A 19,022-nucleotide genomic window follows, 5' to 3' on the forward strand; every position below is an offset into this window, starting at 1 on the left:
TATTTAATTTATTTATCTTTGTCAAAAATGCCGCAAAATTTACTCGACACCTTCCCACCATCTGTTGAGCATCCATAACACTCTCCAGCACAGAAACCTTTTTTTGTACCAGCTGTATGAACAAAACCAATTCAATTAAAATTCCATTTAATCTCATTCTGCACGAGACGCTTATAAATACCCAGCAAACCATAAAAAAGAATGATTCTTCATAACATTTATAAATAAAGAGTAAACTGGAAGTATTTTTAGAAATGTAAAGAATGCCAGGCACTGAAAATAACTCGTTCAGTATTCGCGCAAAAATGTTGTAAAGTGGAACTAAAATCCGTTGTGGTGGTGCATTTTGGCTGCAAAACGTGTTTACACAAAATCCCGACACTTCATTAATGGCATTAGGTATGATCTGTCCATTTTGTAAAACATTCATTCAAATTCAGTCCATTAGCAAATGGAATATCAGAAAATGCAGAGCCGCCACCCAACGATAACACCCAATTACGCAATAAATTAGAAGAGATATTAAAGCTAATGTTGGTCATTTGGTGTCGAGAGAATCAAGCTTTAAAGCTCGTGTCGGCGCAGCGAAATGGTATTTTTTCTTTCAGGAAATTTTCTACATCACTAACGCTACACTAATGCGATGCTATTACAGTGATACGAATTTTCTTCGTAATAATGCTAACTTCACGAGGGTGAAAAATTACCTTAATTTGCTTTTGAGGCCAAGGTTAACCAGAGGTGCCAATTTGGCCAAGGACGCTTCGCTTCTAATACCTGAAATAACCAAACTAATCAAATTTTTTTTTAGAATGCGACAAAACCGTCGTAGTCCATCGCGAATCCGGAGAGTTCGGATTTCGAATTCACGGTTCAAAACCCGTTGTGGTTTCAGCAATCGAACCTGGAACACCAGCTGAAACTTCAGGACTTGAAGTCGGCGACATAGTTTTAGCAGTAAATGGAGTCAGTGTATTAGATAAAAGCCATTCTGAAGTCGTGAAGATTGCTCATGCAGGAAGCGACACATTATCACTGGAGGTAATATACACTTTTACGTGCAAACGTTCGCTTTGGCGGTTTTTGTTCGGGGAAATAACAGGTTCCATTAGGTTAAGTAGCAATATTTGTTTGGAAGTAACACCGTGAGGCTAAAATAATACAAGAAGTTCCTGGGGGAAATAAAGTCGGGTGGAACCGTCGGAGGTTATTGTTAGAAGGATTCGGAATTTACTTTGTTAAAATAATCAAAGGAAAGTCCAGAGAATTCCAAGCATCCGAAATATTTACAGAGAAAACTCCACAATGAAATTTAAAAAAATAATCTTAGAATCTGCAAAATGCAGGAAATGAGAGGAATCCAATAAACAGTCCAAAGAAATACTTTAAACATTCATAAACTCCTTTTTCCAGGTAGCTCGAACATGCTACGCCCTGAACACCCCCCAAGAAGAGCATTCCTCCAGCGCCCTTTACAGCGGTTACTTATGGAAACTTAGTGGTTACGCCAGTGGTACCATCACCAACAAATGGATCCGCCGTTGGTTTTGTCTCAAACAAAATAATTGCCTTTACTACTATAAGACTGATTCTGTAAGTACTTCAATTGCCACAAAGTCGTACCAATTTTCTCGTTCCAGGAAAAACAACCAGTTGGAGTGGTAATGTTGTTCGAGCACGACATCAAGAAGCAAAGCGACGACGACGAAGGACTATCAAAATCGTACAGATTCGTAATATACAAACCGGAAGCGGTACCGCTGTATCTGGCTGCTGACAATGGTACTTCTCTCAATCGATGGGTTGAAGTGATAGGACGGGCGATTAGTGATAGTCAAACTGTTGATGAGTTCTTGGAAAAAACCAAGAAGAATTTGTCTTCGTCGCCGAGTAACATAAGTAATCCTGATTGCTTCGGGTACTTGGTCAAGTTAGGGACGCAGTGGAAGTCGTGGAGTAAGCGGTACTGCGTTTTGAAGGACGCTTGTTTGTACTTCTACCAAGACGCAGCGGCTAAGACAGCCTTCGGTGAGTTGTTGTGAGGTGGTGACATTATCACAAAAGATTCTTTTAGGTGTTGCGTACCTCCAAGGGTACCGGGTTCAACAGTCCATCACCGGCAGCAAGAAACACGCCTTCGAGATCATACCGCCGGATCCGAGCAAAAAGCAGTTCTATTTCCACACAGAATCCGACGGTGACAGAAAGAGGTAATAACTTCGGTTGGTAGTACCGTCTCTAATACCATTTTCAGGTGGATCGCGGCATTGGAATATTCCATCGACAGGTGGCTGAAAATCCAGTGAACATATATCTGGGGAAATCGATGTTTACAATATCACTAAAGTAGATGCATGTTTTTATTTGAGGAATACTTATTGCTCAACTTCTATGTAAATTGATTTGTATTTTTGTTTATAATAAAACTGGTACTATATGCACTGCCATTACGAGAATAAAGACACCTTGGAAACACGTTTTTGACATGATGAAAAATCCAAGAGTCCAAAGAGTTTACAGTGTTTACAAGAAGGAAAAACACAAAAAAAAGTCGCGAAAGAACCAAAAACAGAATTAAGAAAGGCAGAAAAGATCCTAGCACGACGTGTTTTGTCGTACCCTCAAAGTCGCCCAATTTGCTCATAAGCTAAAAACGGTCGAGTTTTTCTATGAAAGCGAAAGTTGTAATTCGCTCACCCTCGCCAAAGAACTCGAAGGAAAAACTAATTAATCTCTTCCTCGTGTCTTGAGTAATTTGGTAGTGCTAGCATTTTTGAAAATCGAAGACTGTTTTGGGGATTTTTTCCCATGGAAACGCGTTTTGACAATGCCTCTCCACGACGAGGAAATTTTTACCAAAACCTCAACAGAGACAATCCAAGACCATGATGACTTCGAAAGGAAATCCAACAACGTCCTCCGAATCACCTCTATGGCGTGTTACTTCTTGAGAATGCCCTTCCAGCGAAAACTAACATTCATGACAGAACTGTCACGGAGAATCCGCAGTCTGGGCACCATTGCTCTTTTAATCAACACTCTCTACTCCACCACCGGTAAAATCAAGTCGTACTGCTTAGTCTCGTAAGTCTTTTCCTTCACTTAAATTGGTACTAAAATTTGGTACCAGGACCAATAGTATCATTTTCGACAAAGCTCCGTACGACCACTACAGGATGGTGGATCCGGTGATTCTAAATGAGTTCATCGCGGCGGATTTGCGGTGGTACGAGACGTTAGATGATCGAGAACAAGTCGCTTATTTGATCAGTAAGTAGTACTAGTGAGTGGTACTTACTTAGGTTTAGTTTTGTACCGACACTGCGGAGGAGCTCTGTGTCGATTGTTCTACGAGCGTCTTCAGAAGATCTACGCTTGTCGTTTACGCAAAGTGTCGGGGTCCCAGAAAAGTACCACAAAGACTGACGAGGAAAAAATCGAAATTGATTACACCGACTCCAAGCAAGAGAAAGTGACCAAGTTGACTGCAGCTTGGAACGACACTATTGCTGCGATGAGAAAAACCCTGTCGCCACCAAAAAAACCGAAGAAAACGAAGAAGAAAGCGAAAGGAAAAGAACAGAGTATTGACTGGGTACTGGGTATTTGCACACTTAATATGTTAGTCTCATGGTGGTACCACAGATCCAGTTGATGCCAATTCAGATCGTTAAGAAAATCTTCAACTATCTTGACAAACACACTTTAAAAAAAGCGAGCAAAGTCAACGCGTACTGGAAGTGGGCCATCAAGGAACTCCTCAAAGACCGGAAAACCTCCAAGAAACTAAAATTATTTTCTGGCACTCTTCCGGTTGACACCACCGTGAAACCCAAACTGAGCAACAAGCAACGACGTGTTAAAAAATTAGAGCGACGTGGAGCCATCTTAGACAGACTGCGTCTCGCAGACATGGAAGCAAACTTCTCTTCTGCTGTTATACTGGAGGCGATGAAAGTACGTTCTTTTACTCCTTGGTGTTGATTGAGTTAACTTCTAGAAAGACGAGATGTGGTGTGCTGATCGTCTGACGATTTTTCCAAGGGTGGTGCGGGGGAAACCTCTGATGGAGAAGAAGCCGCGGTATGTTGTTAAAGACGTGAATCTGATCTATGAGACGCAGGAGGATTCCGAAGAAGAAGAAGGTTCTATTTGGTTGAGTTTTAGTAGCAACACGTGAAATAAAAGAGATATTTATAAAATTAAAGGCGATCAGTATAAAATACGAGTACGAAAATATGCAAGACATTTATATATCAAAATTCCCCTTGGCATTGCGCGTAAATATTCGGACAAAACTCCTCCGCGAAAACGGCATAAGGCACTTTTTCCCCACACTTGACTTTCCTCTTGGAACTAAGTTTGTTCCACATGTGAATCACGTAACTCTTTTCCACCAATTTCCACATCTCCGGGAGATAACTCTCGTTAAAATAAGCCTCCCATTGGGGCCACTCCAGGGGGAAAAAAGTCTCGAGGGGGTAAACAGTGAAGTTCCCTCCACACTTCTTCTCACTTAGCTCACTCACATTGTCACTCCCACACTGACTTTTCGCCAAGTACGTAATAACCTGCGGACCATTAGCCCCCCAGACTTTCCCATCGAAGTTGTCTTTTAAATAGTCTAGACAAAATTGTGCAAGAATGTGTCCATCTCCTGTTGGTTCAAAACTGAGAACACTCGAACCAACGCTATGGTCAGACTCAGCTCCCGCAAAGTTAAGAGGTAAGTTTTCCAGGGATTTCAAGACGATGACGTCTAGGTCTAAGTAGATCCCTCCGTACCTCCAAAGAGTTAAAAATCTGAGAAAAAAAAGCCGTAATGACGATCTACCAACTTCTTTCGTACCTTAAAACATCACTGAGATGTGACACGAAGTAGGAAGATCCCTGAATTCGACCACTTCTCCACAGGTTTTCGACAGGACTCCCAGAGAAGTACTCCTCAACGTCTGCATGGCGGAGTCTCACGTTTTGGTACGACTGCAACACTTGGAGGAGACGATCCGATTCAGTTCCTTCGTGTTTAACAGTACCGGAAGATAAGTAGATGAGGTACACTTCCAGAGTTGGATTTTGTCGAGCTGCGGATTCAACAGCACAAGCTTCGCGTGGGGTAATCACGGTTTTACCACTTTTCTCCGAGTTTCTGCTGGTTTCGAGGAAGAAGATTGATTTACCTAAGTTAGGGCTGGAGTTCATTATGGAGGGTAAAAATTCGGCGTGCGAGTCGTAGTAAAACGTGTTGGTGCGGAAAATTGGTAAGATGTGGTAGACGGCAGCGATGGTGATAAAAAGAGCGAGGAATGTTATTGTAAACCGAGTTTTTAATGTGAGTGCCATTTTTGAAGTCTGTATTAGCACTGAGGAGAATTGTGTAAATAAAAGGAGTGGTAGTGATAAAGTTATCTTATCTCATATTTTGACAAAGATTAATAATCTGTTTAGATCAAGAGAGGAAAATGAAGTTTAGTAAATTCTTTTCCGAGCGCAATAACCCGCTTGTTCGATATCATCTAAATTATGCACGCTTCCTCTTACACGCGATAATCGAAGTTTACAAGAAAACGTCTCTATTAGCCCATTTATAACGAATCGGTGACCTAATATTTCCCACAGTGCAGCTGAAATTTAATATTCTCTTTATCTAGCTGTTATTACACAAATAACATTCTCTCTATTTATGTTTTTTATTGAACTCTGCTTTATCCTGTAAAGTAAAGACACGTCATGAACTTTACAGTGTCATTATAAAATCCATACATCCAGGCAAAGTTGATTTCAGTTGTTGAGAATTTTTTGCAGGATGATGACGCTCAGTCAGTTTTATCTTCGAGTTTATTTAATGAATAAAGACATTTTATGAGCGGAGTTATTTACTTGGAAATAGAATGGGTGGCTCCTTTTATTTTTTCAGGTTTTCAGGGAATTTGTTACTAAATTTGAATAAAAAAGCGATTTTTTTTTAATAAAGAGATATGTTTTTTTAATGGAAAATTTTCAATCGTTTCAATTTTGAAGTGAAACTGTTTAAATAGTAAAAATGAAGATAAATAATCGTAATATAGAGATGTAGGACAAAAAACACAAGGTAAGTTCTAATAAAGTCTAGAAAAAGGAAGGTGAGACGTGTTTACTTTTTTTCTACAAATAAAATAAAAAATAACTGTATTTGCTTAATGTCAATGTTAGTCCGACACTTTGCTTTGTTTAATTTTGGTTTGGTCAATATGTGAACCAATTCTCAAAACTGTGACCTTGCCATTTATATTCTGACGCCATAATTCCTACATTTGCTATCTCATGACTGAAAAATTTTAAAGGTTTTCTACGATTGATCCGTTTTTTGGAAATACCTGAAACCAAAGCGGTAATCTTGTAAACACAACTTGTAAATTTTCGAATTGTTTTTTCTGAGTGCTAAATCTTTTGAGATTTGTCATGTTGTAGATTTGGCATTTGACTAATTTACTAATGTTAAGCTGTTCTTTAAATGTCTCAAAAACCAAAACTGTAACTTTCTAAATATACAGTAAATACTTTGATTTTTCCAAACTAAAAAATTTTCTGAGTGCTATAACTTAGAGAGATGATACCTCATATCGTTGAAATTTAGTACATTTACTAAAATTAATCTATTCTTTAGATGTGCCAAAAACTAAAGCTCTAACTTTATAAATACAAATTTGGCGGTACATATTTTATTTTTAACAAATTCAAAAAAATTCGGATTACTTTTTCTGAGTGCCATAACGCAATTTGTCATCTTGTAGCTTTGACATTTGACAGATTTATTAATGTTAAGCCGTTTTTTAAATGTGCGAAAAAACAAAACTCTACCTTTCTAAATACTCATTTTGAAGTGTGTACTTAGATTTTGCCAAACTCAAAACTTTTTAGACTACTTATTCTGAATGTCGTAACTTTGTGAGATGACACTCCATAACGTTGAAATTTAGCACATTTACTAAAATTGATCTATCCTTTAGATGAGTTAAAAACCAAAACTCTAACTTTATAAATGCAAAATTAAAAAAAAAATTCTGAGTGCCATAACGAGATTTAACATTTTGTAGATTTGAAATTTGACAGAATTACTAGTCTTAAACTGTTTTTTAAATGTGTCAAAAACCACAAATCTAAATTTTTAAATATGTATATCTTTAGAGATATGTACGTACTTAGATATTGCCAAATTCAAAAATTTTTAAACTATTTATTCTACATGCCATAACTTTGTGAAATAGCATCTCATAGCTTTGAAACTTGGGTCATTTACTAAAATTAATCCATTCTTTAAATGTGCCAAAAACCAATACCACAACTTTATAAATACAAATTTGGGTGTGTTAATTTTTGACAAACAGATTACTTAATAATAACTGCCATAATTTCAAAATTTTATATGTTGTACATTTGATAGGACAAACAAACAAAAATTTCCCTATTACTTATATTTATATAAATAGAAATGAAGCTATAATTATTATGGGTGGGAAAATAAAAAAAATAAAAAAAAATGTTGTTGTCAGACAGAACACAAAGTTTAGTGGATTGAAAATGGAATTAATAAATCCGAAAAATTTACGTGACCACGATTTCTATTTATTTATTTAGATTTTTGGAACGAAAAACGGAATTTACTATAAAAAGTTAACAAAAAATAAGGATTTCCAAGCAATAAAACTGCAATCAAAAACTTTTTATTGCTACTGTTAACAGAACTAGTACAAAACCTAACATCTTCCCCTCCCTCTTTAACCCTATGATATAATAACTTTACAATACTGTTTTTAGGTAATCAGATATGTAAACCTTCTAATCTACAACAAAACTGAGCAATAAAACTTAACCCTACAGATATGATTCACAGATATGAAATCTCTTTGAGCACATTAAAACAAACTCCCACAATTCTCTATAACTCTTGGACAAAACTTCTGAGCAAAAACTGCATATGCAGACTTCCCTCTTGCTTCAACTTGTGTGTGAACACTATGCTTATTCCACACGTGCACCACATAACTTTTGTGCGAAATATTGAAGACTTTCTGGCTATCATCTTCATCGAAATACATTTTCCAATCCCACCACGATATGGGATAAAACGCTTCTTTTGGAAAAACTTTGAAACCTTGGCAATTCCTATTTAACATTTCTTTAGCTGTTTTAACACCACATATGTTTTGGAGGAGACGAGTGATGACTCCAGGACCATTATACCCCCAGTCATACCCCCGGAAATTTTGGCTAAGATCGTTGAGACAACGTTGAGCTAAATCGTGGCCGAGACCTTCCGGACTGAAATTGAGCACTCCTGCGGCTACGTTGCGTGAAGATTCGGAGCCCGCGTAGTTGGCAGGGAGGGACTCCAAGGGTTTTACGACGATGACGTCGAGGTCTAAGTAAATTCCTCCGTATTTGTACAGAGTCAAGTACCTAGAAGACAAATCAGAGTTGTGGTATTAAAAAGTGGTAATTACCTTAAGACATCGCTGGCGTGGGACTGCGCGTACCACGACACCTCGAGGTCTCCTTTCTTGTACAGGTCTTCAACTGGTGTTCTCTTGGTGTACTTCTTGTAATCCACGTGGTGGATATACACGTTGCTATAACTCAACAAAGCTTGGAGGAACCGATCAGATTCCGTTCCTTCAAATTTGAAGATTCCAGGAGATGCGAACAAGAGATGGACCTCGAAGTGAGGGTTGAGTCTTGCAGCGGATTCAACAGCACAAGCTTGACGTGCTGTTATGGTGATCTTTCCGTTTAAATGAGAGTTGCAGGAGGTTTCGTGGAAGAAAATTGACTTTCCTTTAGCAGGTTGGCTGTCTGATATGTCTGGAAGAGTCTGAGACTTGGTGTGATAGCACTGGATGCTCTCTCGAGGGTACAAGTAGTAGTAAAAGTGGTTGAAAATCGTGTGGTTCTTGGGCTGAATTACGTAAATCGTTGCTAAAACTAAACATGTTGCCAGAAGAGTTCTTCTTTGAAGATGGTGGAGCATTCTAGGAAGCGAAGAGGTTTGTGGAGAACGTTCTCAGTGGCCACATCTGGAAGAAATAGTTCGGTCAAAAGGACGCGCAATAACATGACAATCCAAAGTCCATAAACTAAAGGTTCTTCAATCTGATAAAAATGAACAAAATTTTAGGCGCAGAAAGACTTTGGAGTTAGAATTCTGTTGGCAACCCTGTTTGAGAGGTAGAGGAGACCTCAAAATTACATTAAAAAATTAAAGCTTCTTAGTAACGTTTTTTGATAATAAAATTTATATAGATACCTTAAAAAACAGTTCCTCTCTTCGTGCTTAAATATGTCTTCTAAATATGCACATTTCTCAAATTTTGAGCGTTTGAGAGCGTCGCGGATGCTCCCCACATCCGTGATAACGCATTCTTCTGTCATTCAGAACTCATTAAAGCATCGTCAGTGCTTATCACACCACTTCCTGTAAATAAAAACTCAGAATTACAGAACACAAGTTACGAGATTCTAACCACTCACTTCGTATTGTCATATTTGGACGAGACTCCAGATCGGTCTGAGGTATTTTATTGATCTGAGGCACCCCTAGCACGAGAGGATGATGTAAAGGTTGCCACAGATGCAGAGTTTGCCTCGCTATATCTCCAAATATTGATTTTAAAAGGGTAATTAAAACGAAGGGAAGTTTTCTGTTTGATCGGGACAAGAAGATGAATGATATGAAGGTTATTAATTTTTGAGTTAGAATGTTGACAAATGGGATGTTAAATATTTGAGAGGGTGGGATTAGAGAGATCGATGATTGGGGTAGTAAATACGAGGAGTGTGAAACAATAGTTTTTAGTTTGTTCTTTCTTAGATTTCCAAATTTTCTTGTATTTTTATTTTTATCGAATGTTTATCTATTATATGTAGACTTTATGTGACCTTCAACTTTTAAGATATTATCTTCCTTTTTGAATATAAAATTTTTTGATTTTTTTTTCCAGAAATTATTATTCTCAGATTCAAACTTTCCAAATCTTAGATTCAAGATTTTCTGATTTTTAAATTTACGTAAGGAGTTCAAAAGTCTACGATATCCATTTTTAGATTTTATATCTGAAGATTTAACATTTCTGTATTCGTTACTCTCAATTTTTTGATTCTTAAAATATTTACTCTCAGATGTTTCAAAGTTTTTTTCGGGTTTTTTGTAACCGTTTAAGAGCTGGAAGGCTTTATTTGTCACCAACCAAAAATCAATTTGCAAAGAACCACCAAATTTTGAATCAAAGTCATCCTAAGAAATTTTGTATTATTAAAAAATTATATTAATTTTGAACATTTATTAAAAATTTGTTTCCTCTTCGATTTTTAAACGAAATTCTACTGATTTTAGTGACAAATGCATCTCACAAAGTGTAAAATGTTAAATTTGAACTTATCTGAAAAGTGTCTTTCCATGCAGTCAGTAGATATTAATTCAGCAGTGGCGTTTTAAAGACTTCAAAGATGCTTTACTGCTTTGTTATATTAAGTGCCGCAACAATAAAATTTCAGGAAGATTCTATTTTAGTTTGCTTTATTAACAGATCCAAATTACAAAATTATAGCACAAGCAAGTCATTTTTTACAAATTTTTATATTTAACCCAAGCAGAAAAATTCCAAAAATTTTCTCTTTAATGCTGTAATTTTGTTAGATGTGGTGCTATAGCATTGTGATTTGGGGAAATTGTTGTGTCAAAACAGAAAAATTTTGGGAAGATAATATTTTGATTTGCGCTATTATTTGTGTCAAATCAAGAAATTATAACTCAACCAAATCAATTTTTAGACGTTTTTGTTCTCAAGTCGAGAAAAAAATTAGAAAAATGCTTCTTAAATGTTGTAATTTTTTCCATTAACTGTCACAACAGTAAAATTTCGAGAGGAGTCTAATTTCATATTTTTTTAGTAATTGTACCAAATTACAAAATTATTGGACAAGAATGTAAATATTTAGAAATTTTTGTTTTCGAGTTAAGCTAAAAAATTACAAAATTTTTTCTTAAATGCTATAATTTTGTAATATATGCAGTGCTACAACAATGAAATTTAGGGAAAATATTATTTTGATCTTCTTTATAAACTCTTTATTAACTTACACAAAAATTACAAAAAATTTGCTTGTGCGCCACTGATTTTAAATTGAACAAAACTCGAGTTGCTGGTTGCTTAGGAAACAAGTCATTACAGGTGCGTTTTTGCCAGTGGTATAGAAAGTGCTTTTAAAAAAACACTCTGTATATACAGGGTGATGAAAAAAGCGCCCATGAGAGGAAGTACTATGTTCTTTTTATTTAAACCATCTCAGAAGTCAAAGCAAAATTAATTTAAACCCATTCCTTTTTACAATATGGATTTATTTCAAAGAAAAAACTTGGCAATGCTGCCTCAACCCTTTCTAATAAAATTTTACATTCGGCAGTTTTCTTAACTAAGCAACTAATACTAAGAGCTTTACAATGTTGCAACATTGAAAAAATTTCTGTAAAGCCAAGAAATGGAACTTTTAACAGTTTAAAAACATGGTTTAAAGCACTTTTTGTTTTTTTTTTATTCAGAATTTTATTAACTGTAAAAAATGTGATGTTTAACAATGAAATTGTTAAAAAAGTTTATCCAAACAGAGTTTCATTATTTATAAAAGAAAACTTCGAATTAGCTGCAACATGTTAGATAGAGGCGCCGTTTTTTCATCATCCTGAATAAATAAATTAAAATTTTAACATTTTACAATTTCTGCCTGATACATCGGTTTTTGGGCTATTTTTACTATGAAGTTAGCTTCTGCGATCGACAATTAATACACTCCTTGCTTACTTTCTGTTAGTAAACAGAAATACAATTTTTATTATTTTTTTTTACATTTTTAACGTTTTCTGTACCTAATGGTATTTTAGTAATTTGTTAATATTTTTTCAAGCAAGACTACTCAGGTTACTTTAAAATTGATCTTTAAAAATAAACTTTTTTAATTAGAATTTAATTTTGACAAAATATTCTTATTTATTTTGGATCAGTATAGATCGAAAAGTGTTTTAGTGAAGCAAGTTATGAGACGCAACCAATAATGTGTATTGTTAGTAAAAATGACCTAACAATCTTCCGCTATCTCTAAGATTTCGCCACCTTTCCAACACCCAAAAAGAGCAAAAAATTCCTATCAATTCATTGAACTCTGTCCCTGAGCACCACATTTCGGCATGTCTGATTGTTGACATCTTGAACTTTGTTCATAAAAATCGTCCAATTTTTTCTAACAAACAAACTCAAATCTGTACCATCGAATTAGAACTAATTCTAGTAACAACGTGGGAATGAAACTAGAACTAATCAAACTACCCTAGTTCAATAAGACGATACAATATTAACTTATAACATTCCTAGGAGCATAGGTCGCTTCTGATAACGTTAATCGCACATGTCATAATTTTTATTTTAACAGTTCCACTGAGTGCTTTCGTACCATTTTGAGGCAAAATGTTGGATTTCTTTGCTACTTTCGGAGTCTTTTATCTCACCGCCTCTTTGCTGCCTCTCTTGGCTATCACGTACCTTGGTAAGTTATAATCAAAGTTTTGCGTCGCATTTCAGGAGCATTACTGGTTGCCTACATCACATTCTTTACAGTTCTTGGTGTTAGTCACCGGCTCTGGCTCTTCAGCATCTCGATCCTCCACCCCCAGGTCGAATTCATCAAAACGATAACAGTGCGCACTCTTCTTGATACCCACAGGAATCAAGGGATTATTTCCGTGCTTCTCTCTATTAAAGGGCAAGCGCAACCTGAAGCGGTGCGACGCCACCTCCAGGAGGTCGTTCGGAGACGCGATAAATCCGGGAATCTCGCCTTTCCGAGACTCCGCCATTGTTTGATTGCCCGTTGCGGAACATACGCGTGGGAAAGAGCGAAGTTTGATCTGGACCAAAATGTTACTGTCGCTCCTGTGAGTTATAAAGGTCGCGCCGTCACCGAGTTCAACATCCAGGAGTATGTCAGTGAGATTGTCTCAAAGTATCTTCCTCAAAGTACGCCTCCATGGCAAGTTATCATCATACCATCATCAGAGGATCATCATTACATCTTGTTGAAGTTGCACCACGTCCTGTTGAACGAAGGGTTGAATATTGGGGATCTCTTACCGTTGATACCTCCAACGAGACAACCAGGGTAAGTTGAGCAAGTCGAGGGGTAATTAAAAGGTGTTGTAGATCTTTCACGTCGAGCAGTCCCTTGGTCGAGGTGCTACCAAAGTCCGAAGCCATTCCAGAGTTGAAACAACGCGTCAGCGAAGAAGTGGCGAACTTTTGGAACGAATTCGTCTCGAACTACGACCCTCTAGAATGCACGGAACTGCTCAAGACAACTCCAGGGGTTTTCCAATTCCAGGCGATCTTCTTGGTGGCTGTCATTTCCGCCATGAAGGAGTCGCGAAAAGGGTTTCGGGTTATCCACAACGACGTCTTCTCCAAGATGAGATTCGTGGTCCTCACCCTCAAACGCGAATGCAAGAAGAGGAAGATCACACTTGGTAACTTCGGGAAGTCGATTTTAGTCACGTTGGACCCTCGCAGTGTCGTGAAGATGCTCTTCAAGTTTTTCAAGGTTGTGTTAACATTACCGATTCGCTTCAATTTGAGGCTCTTCAGAGAAGTGGGGGCTCTCTACTCCTGCGCGGTGTATTCGTACTGTCAGTACAACGACACCATCGTGGGGGCTCTCTATAACTACATTCCTTTGCTTTATCTTTGTGCGAAAGAGGTTCTCTTCTATGGAACAACAGTGTTCAAAGCTCCTCGTACCATCATCGAAGACATTCTCCTCCAGAAGGAGTCCTTCCAAACTATTACTCTATGTGGAAGAAAGTCAGTCGCGTGGTCAGAGCCTGTTAAAACCGACGTCATCCAAGCCATCTCCAAAGCTACAGGAGTCTCAACCATCGAGATCATGTTAGCGGCAATCTCCGCTTCCATCTCAAGATACTTCATCCACACCAAGCATCTCATCCCTGATTCTTTGCCCATGGCGATACGCAACATCAATTCTAACTATATCTTTGGGACGGGTCCTCACCTCAAGCCTGAGGACTCCGTCAGCGGGATTCTTTGTATAAACCTACCAATCCTGGACCCGGAGAAAGAAGTGTCAATTCTGGAGAACCTCGTCGATATTAAAAGTAATTTCAGAGCGTCTTTGGACAAGCAGGGGCTCTCTCATTTACTTAGTCTCGCGCAGACCAAGTTCGGGTTCTTGACTAAGATCCTCCCATTGTCCCTTCTGGGAGTTTACCTTCGCTACCTCTCGAGAAAATACGCTGTTTCTGTGACGGAAATCACCAGCAGGTACCCCAATGTGAGCCAGAGAACCCTATGGGGCCAAGAAGTCTCCAGTGTCATCTACTGGAGGCCCCCTCAAGCCAACTCTAGTATGTCCCCTCCAACTGTGTTGATTTGATCTCTTGTTTTTATTTTTAGGTGTGTCTTTATGCCTCAACGAGTACGCTGACCACGTCAGATTGGGGGTGATGTGCGACTCCCAATTAGCCCCCCATCACCCCATTCTAGCTCGTGGATTCCCGGAGTACATCCACGACTTATCCCGCTCTGCCGGTGTTGTACTTCCCTAATAAATCCTTACAAAGTTACAAGTCTTTAACATTTTGAGAACCACTGGACGAGTCGACGCACTCATTTTTAACGTTCGTCGAATATTGACACAGTCGCTTAACATGTGAATTGTAGAAAGTTGGTACAATTCTTACTAAATTATATAAGTTGGTATTTCTAATTTACACGAATTCCGATAAATCAGTGGTGCCAATTGGTTTTTTTTAGGTGAGAATTAACGTTCAAAGTGGGTAAAATGCGCAGAAATGTGGATTTTTTTAAAGTGCGGTAAAATCCAGTTTTCACTAGATTCTACACGCAACATTTTTAGACATTGATTATCAGTGGCGGAGGTTTAAGGGTAATAAAAGGGATTCGTTTTGACAGAAATGACTTTTTGAAAGTGCGATAAAGAGAACGATTGTATTTTCTTATCTCAGTTGCATAAGTGTTATTGGATAGAGCGCGATAAAACTGTTTGCGGCTGTTAAAACTAAACTTGATACGAACTACATAATTATTGCACTTTTCTGGGAATTTGTATCGCGCGATAACGTTTTTACGCGTGTTTTACCCATTTTCGTTCCATATAAACAAGAGATTAAAGAATTATGTTGGTAGCTCCGTCCCTGTGGATTGAAACTAAATATTCTTGATACGCCTCTTTTTATTTTCTGTCACGGTAAGACTGAACCAACTAGCTAAGACATACGTTTATTTTCCCGTGACGCACTTACGTCAAAAAATTTTTATTTGGGAATTTAAGATTTTAAAACACTAGCTGCGACATACGTTTTTTGCGCTCTGACCTACTCGAGTCTTATTTTAGGTTTAATTAAGTAATTACTAATTACATTCACCTTGAAATTTGTAAACAGAGGAATGATAACAAATTTGTTGAGTAATGTAGAGAACCTCATTAACGAAATGGTTAAAATTGTAGCATAACGGAACCGCTCGCATTTCTGTTTCTTTCCATGAATATTCAATGAGGTCTGCAATTATCGATAGATTCCCACAACCTTAATTTCACCTAAATCCAGTTCTAACTGGTGTTGGATCTAATCCCGTCGCTTTGATAAAACGATGAAACGATGAAGGTATTTGATAATTTGAGCAACTCAGCGGAATCTTAGCTTGGGAGACAATAAATTATGCTTATGTAATTTATTACGGTAAATTTATTGTTCCCCGAAACTCTTTTATAACGTAATTCTGACTGGATATCACCGGTGTGACGAGGACGACATAAAAATAAACCGATATGCTCCTATAAATAATTTTTCAAGTCAAGTCCAAGCCTGAAGGCCAGAAACTAAACCAGTCCCCAATTTGAATGCTTTCAGAATGCTGCAGTAATCCAGTGCCTTCCAAGAGCCTGAAACTACAACAAGGTAAACTCTCGTTGCTTCTTCACTTGTTTTAACATTTCTTGTAGTGCCACGGCGAAATGCCTTTTTAGACTTTTTCGTCCAAGTGTCTTATCTTCCGGTAATTGATGAAAAAGCACGTCAACATTCGTTCTACTTCTTCACGAGCCACTGAACTAAGTAGAGATCCCAGATTAAGACACCGTTGGTCAAGACGATAAAATGACACATGTGGCTGTTTCTTTAGACGATGTTAGTGAAGAAGACTCTTGTTTAACGAAGAAACCAAAGATCCCCGACGGAGGATGGGGATGGATGGTCGTGTTCTCATCTCTGGTCATGTCTTTGATCCAAGATGGAATCAGTTTTTCGTTCGGCACCCTCTACACTGAGTTCGTTGATGAGTTTGAAGCTTCCAAGTCCACCACTGCATGGATCGGCAGTTTGTTCCTCGGAATTCCACTTCTTTCAGGTCCTTTAATGAGCGCCCTCGTAGATAAATACGGCTGCAGAGCCATGACGATCCTCGGCGGATTAATCTCTGCGTCTGGTTTCATCCTCAGCTTCTTCGCGAGGAGTATTGTAGTCATGTACTTCAGTTTTGGAATCGTCTCCGGGCTGGGGCTCGGATTGACTTACATCACCGCGGTGGTGTCCATCGCGTTTTGGTTTGATAAGAGAAGAAACTTGGCTGTGGGGCTCGGGGCTTGTGGTACTGGAATCGGGACTTTTGTCTACGCTCCCTTTACCACGATGCTCCTCTATGAGTTCGGTTGGAGATGGACTGTGATCCTCCTCAGTGGTACCTTACTGAACATGTGCGTCTGTGGGGCTCTAATGAGAGACCCTGAGTGGATCATCGAACAGAACAAATCGAAAGCCCCCAGTAAAGCGAGTTCTATAGCCAATGTCTCCATGGCCAACCAAAAGCTCGAACTCGACACAATTCGTAACTTCTTGAAGAACGGAAAGGATGCTGAGTACGTGTTGCAAACACTCGTAGCGTCCGTGGAGAGAGAAGATAAAAGCCAAGAACACCACCAGTCAGTTATTAATTTGCCAACGTTTGTTAAACAAAACGAAACTGTGAGTACTCGGCGCAAGAAGTTGATGACACGAGTGGTTTCTTTTAGGTACCTGCAGAAGTTTTGGATCAACTCCATGACAACAAAAAGTTGTATAATATCATCGTGGAAAACTACCCAAGTCTTCTTCACTGTCGGAGCACTTCAGAGAATGGTCTTAACAAAATAAAGGATCGGAGGCTCAGCGGGCGCGTTCCTGTGACCTTTTCTTTGAAAGTGAAGAAGACGGAGAAGCCTAAACTCACTCATCAGGTACTTTTAAGGTGTTTTAATTGAGGTGTCTCAATTGACTTGAGATTTTAGACTTCCTTGCCTGAGCAATCCACTCTGGAGCCTCTAATGAAAAAGGCTGTGAAACCGGACACGACTTCATGGCTGGTAAAACAATTCAGTACTACCACCCCTCAAAAAAATTATTTTAAAAATATGAGGTTTCCCAGGCATTCTATACACCGAGGAACTGTGTTGAATAGAAATAAGTACACGCTGAGGGCCTCTAGCTGTCCTAACATATACAGAGTGTCTATGACTTCCCTTCTGAGAGATCACGACGAGGTAAGACAAGTTTCTTTGTCTTCTCTTCTGCATCTTACCATTCCAGCCATGGTACTCAGGTGTAATTAAACAAATCAATCTTTTCGACGAGTTTCACTTCTTTCTCATGTCTGCTTCGACTCTCGTTCTCTTTGCTTGGTTCATGACGCCTTACTTCTACTTAGTGGACCACATGGAGTCAGTCGGGTACACCAAAGACGAAGCTTCTTACGTTTTGTCTTCAATTGGTGTTGCTAACACCATCGGAATGGTAAGTTGTTGGTAAGTTTTTGAACAATGGTAACAGAGTTGCAGGTGATTCTGGGATGGGCCGGCGACCAGTCTTGGTGTAACGTCTCCAAAACTTACGGAGTATGCCTCATTATCTGTGGGGGCTGCTGCTCAGCGTTGTACATCTTCACACACAACTATGTTCTAATACATGTCTTCGGCGCTCTATATGGGTTGTCTCTAGCCAGTTCTTTTTCTTTCACGCCCATGATTTTAGTTGAACTACTTCCTTTGGATACTTTCACTAAAGCGTACGGACTGACTTTGTTGTGTCAGGGCTTGGGACACTTAGGGGGGCCCCCTGTAGCAGGTAAAAGCAACCTAATAGAAGTAAAGTCACCAAATTTTGTTTCCAGCGCTAATAGCTGATATAACTCATAGTTGGAGCATCTCTTTTCATCTATCGGCAATTTGGATCGTAATCTCAGGAATTCTTATTTTGGTGATTCCTTATACAAGAAATAGGAGGATGTTGGGGAGCGGACTGGTCGAGAAAGAAGAGAACCCATGACGGCTTATTCTTTGGTACTTAATTTCCAGTATTAACACTTGAAGCACCTTTAGATTTTGAAACTCTGTACTTTAATAGATATCTAAGTTGAGTTTTTCTTTGACTTTGACAAGACGTCAAACTTAAACGTAATGAAGAGAGTAATCTTTCTCCTGTGTGCTTTTTCCGCCACCGCCTCTCCAGTAGCCTACATCATCCAGAAGAACCAACACAATCCCATCAATCTCTTCGGAACCTGCATAATCCTCACCGAGAAGCTCGTTCTGACAACAAACCATCCTCTTTCAACCTCCGTCGTTTCCAATCTGTGTATTTTACCAGCGCTCAACATCAAAGACCTCAAAGAAGATTATATAAGAAACTTCTGCACCAGCGTCAAAACGATCCACTTCTCTTCGAACCTCGCTCTCATTGAACTTGAAAGCGACATCATCTTCTTGTACCAAATTAACACAGCCATTTTACTACCCTCCAACACCTCTGAATCAACTTCTTGTAAAATTGTCTACCACGAGCGTGACCATCGTCTTCGATACGTGACAGCGCAGAAGTTGGAGCCTGTTAAAATATCCGGCGAAGATGAGGTTGTCTTGAGGACCGGAAGAGATTT

The 19,022-nt window shown here is 38.6% G+C and overlaps 6 protein-coding genes and 1 long non-coding RNA gene across 11 annotated transcripts in view; 5 read left to right on the forward strand and 2 right to left on the reverse strand.

The window, feature by feature from the left end:
* LOC148171867 (uncharacterized) overlaps nt 1-2,447 on the forward strand; it is a 51,075-nt gene extending 48,628 nt beyond the window's left edge. For all 4 annotated transcript variants that reach the window (XM_088040917.1, XM_088040916.1, XM_088040920.1 and 1 more), the window contains 5 exons: nt 812-1,041; nt 1,414-1,593; nt 1,641-2,028; nt 2,075-2,210; nt 2,255-2,447. In XM_088040917.1, coding sequence (XP_087897043.1) covers nt 812-1,041; nt 1,414-1,593; nt 1,641-2,028; nt 2,075-2,210; nt 2,255-2,306 — 986 coding nt within the window. In that variant the 3' untranslated portion in view covers nt 2,307-2,447. The remainder of the gene's footprint in view (nt 1-811; nt 1,042-1,413; nt 1,594-1,640; nt 2,029-2,074; nt 2,211-2,254) is intronic.
* Nucleotides 2,448-2,485: 38 nt separating this feature from the next.
* Nucleotides 2,486-4,212, forward strand: LOC148171871 (uncharacterized). The gene is made up of 7 exons (XM_088042365.1): nt 2,486-2,521; nt 2,600-2,684; nt 2,763-3,084; nt 3,131-3,270; nt 3,303-3,595; nt 3,646-3,957; nt 4,001-4,212. Exons 1-7 carry the CDS (start codon nt 2,486-2,488, stop codon nt 4,178-4,180), a joined length of 1,368 nt encoding a protein of 455 aa, XP_087898491.1. The 3' UTR covers nt 4,181-4,212.
* Nucleotides 4,178-5,517, reverse strand: LOC148171872 (alpha1,4-N-acetylgalactosaminyltransferase 1-like). Its single transcript, XM_088040975.1, has 2 exons — nt 4,850-5,517; nt 4,178-4,803 (listed from the first exon to the last, which is right to left on the reverse strand). The coding sequence occupies exons 1-2, from the start codon at nt 5,341-5,343 to the stop codon at nt 4,257-4,259; spliced, it is 1,041 nt and encodes a 346-aa protein (XP_087897101.1). The 5' UTR covers nt 5,344-5,517; the 3' UTR covers nt 4,178-4,256.
* Nucleotides 5,518-7,689: 2,172 nt separating this feature from the next.
* LOC148171873 (alpha1,4-N-acetylgalactosaminyltransferase 1-like) lies at nt 7,690-9,415 on the reverse strand. Its single transcript, XM_088041908.1, has 3 exons — nt 9,284-9,415; nt 8,484-9,053; nt 7,690-8,439 (listed from the first exon to the last, which is right to left on the reverse strand). Exons 2-3 carry the CDS (start codon nt 9,005-9,007, stop codon nt 7,896-7,898), a joined length of 1,068 nt encoding a protein of 355 aa, XP_087898034.1. The 5' UTR covers nt 9,008-9,053; nt 9,284-9,415; the 3' UTR covers nt 7,690-7,895.
* A 2,893-nt stretch (nt 9,416-12,308) lies between these two features.
* On the forward strand, nt 12,309-14,656 carry LOC148171874 (uncharacterized). Of its 2 annotated transcripts, none has more exons than XM_088041023.1 (5): nt 12,309-12,409; nt 12,460-12,573; nt 12,645-13,185; nt 13,245-14,440; nt 14,490-14,656. In XM_088041023.1, the coding sequence occupies exons 2-5, from the start codon at nt 12,495-12,497 to the stop codon at nt 14,639-14,641; spliced, it is 1,968 nt and encodes a 655-aa protein (XP_087897149.1). In that variant the 5' UTR covers nt 12,309-12,409; nt 12,460-12,494; the 3' UTR covers nt 14,642-14,656. The 2 variants fall into 2 exon arrangements, with proteins under 2 accessions (XP_087897149.1, XP_087897148.1); XM_088041022.1 differs by having other exon boundaries at nt 12,310-12,409; nt 13,227-14,440.
* A 674-nt stretch (nt 14,657-15,330) lies between these two features.
* LOC148171875 (uncharacterized) lies at nt 15,331-16,166 on the forward strand. The gene is made up of 2 exons (XR_015770521.1): nt 15,331-16,015; nt 16,060-16,166. It is a non-coding gene; the product is annotated as an uncharacterized LOC148171875 (long non-coding RNA).
* A 47-nt stretch (nt 16,167-16,213) lies between these two features.
* On the forward strand, nt 16,214-18,503 carry LOC148171876 (monocarboxylate transporter 9-like). Its single transcript, XM_088042471.1, has 6 exons — nt 16,214-17,077; nt 17,125-17,328; nt 17,380-17,631; nt 17,678-17,881; nt 17,926-18,211; nt 18,258-18,503. The coding sequence occupies exons 1-6, from the start codon at nt 16,214-16,216 to the stop codon at nt 18,410-18,412; spliced, it is 1,965 nt and encodes a 654-aa protein (XP_087898597.1). The 3' UTR covers nt 18,413-18,503.
* The last annotated feature ends 519 nt before the right edge of the window (nt 18,504-19,022 follow it).

This window comes from Gnatocerus cornutus, chromosome 7, assembly GCF_029298725.1.
Source record: "Gnatocerus cornutus isolate USDA-ARS CGAHR chromosome 7, icGnaCorn1.1, whole genome shotgun sequence".
In the NCBI taxonomy this organism is placed as follows: Eukaryota; Metazoa; Arthropoda; class Insecta; order Coleoptera; family Tenebrionidae; genus Gnatocerus; species Gnatocerus cornutus.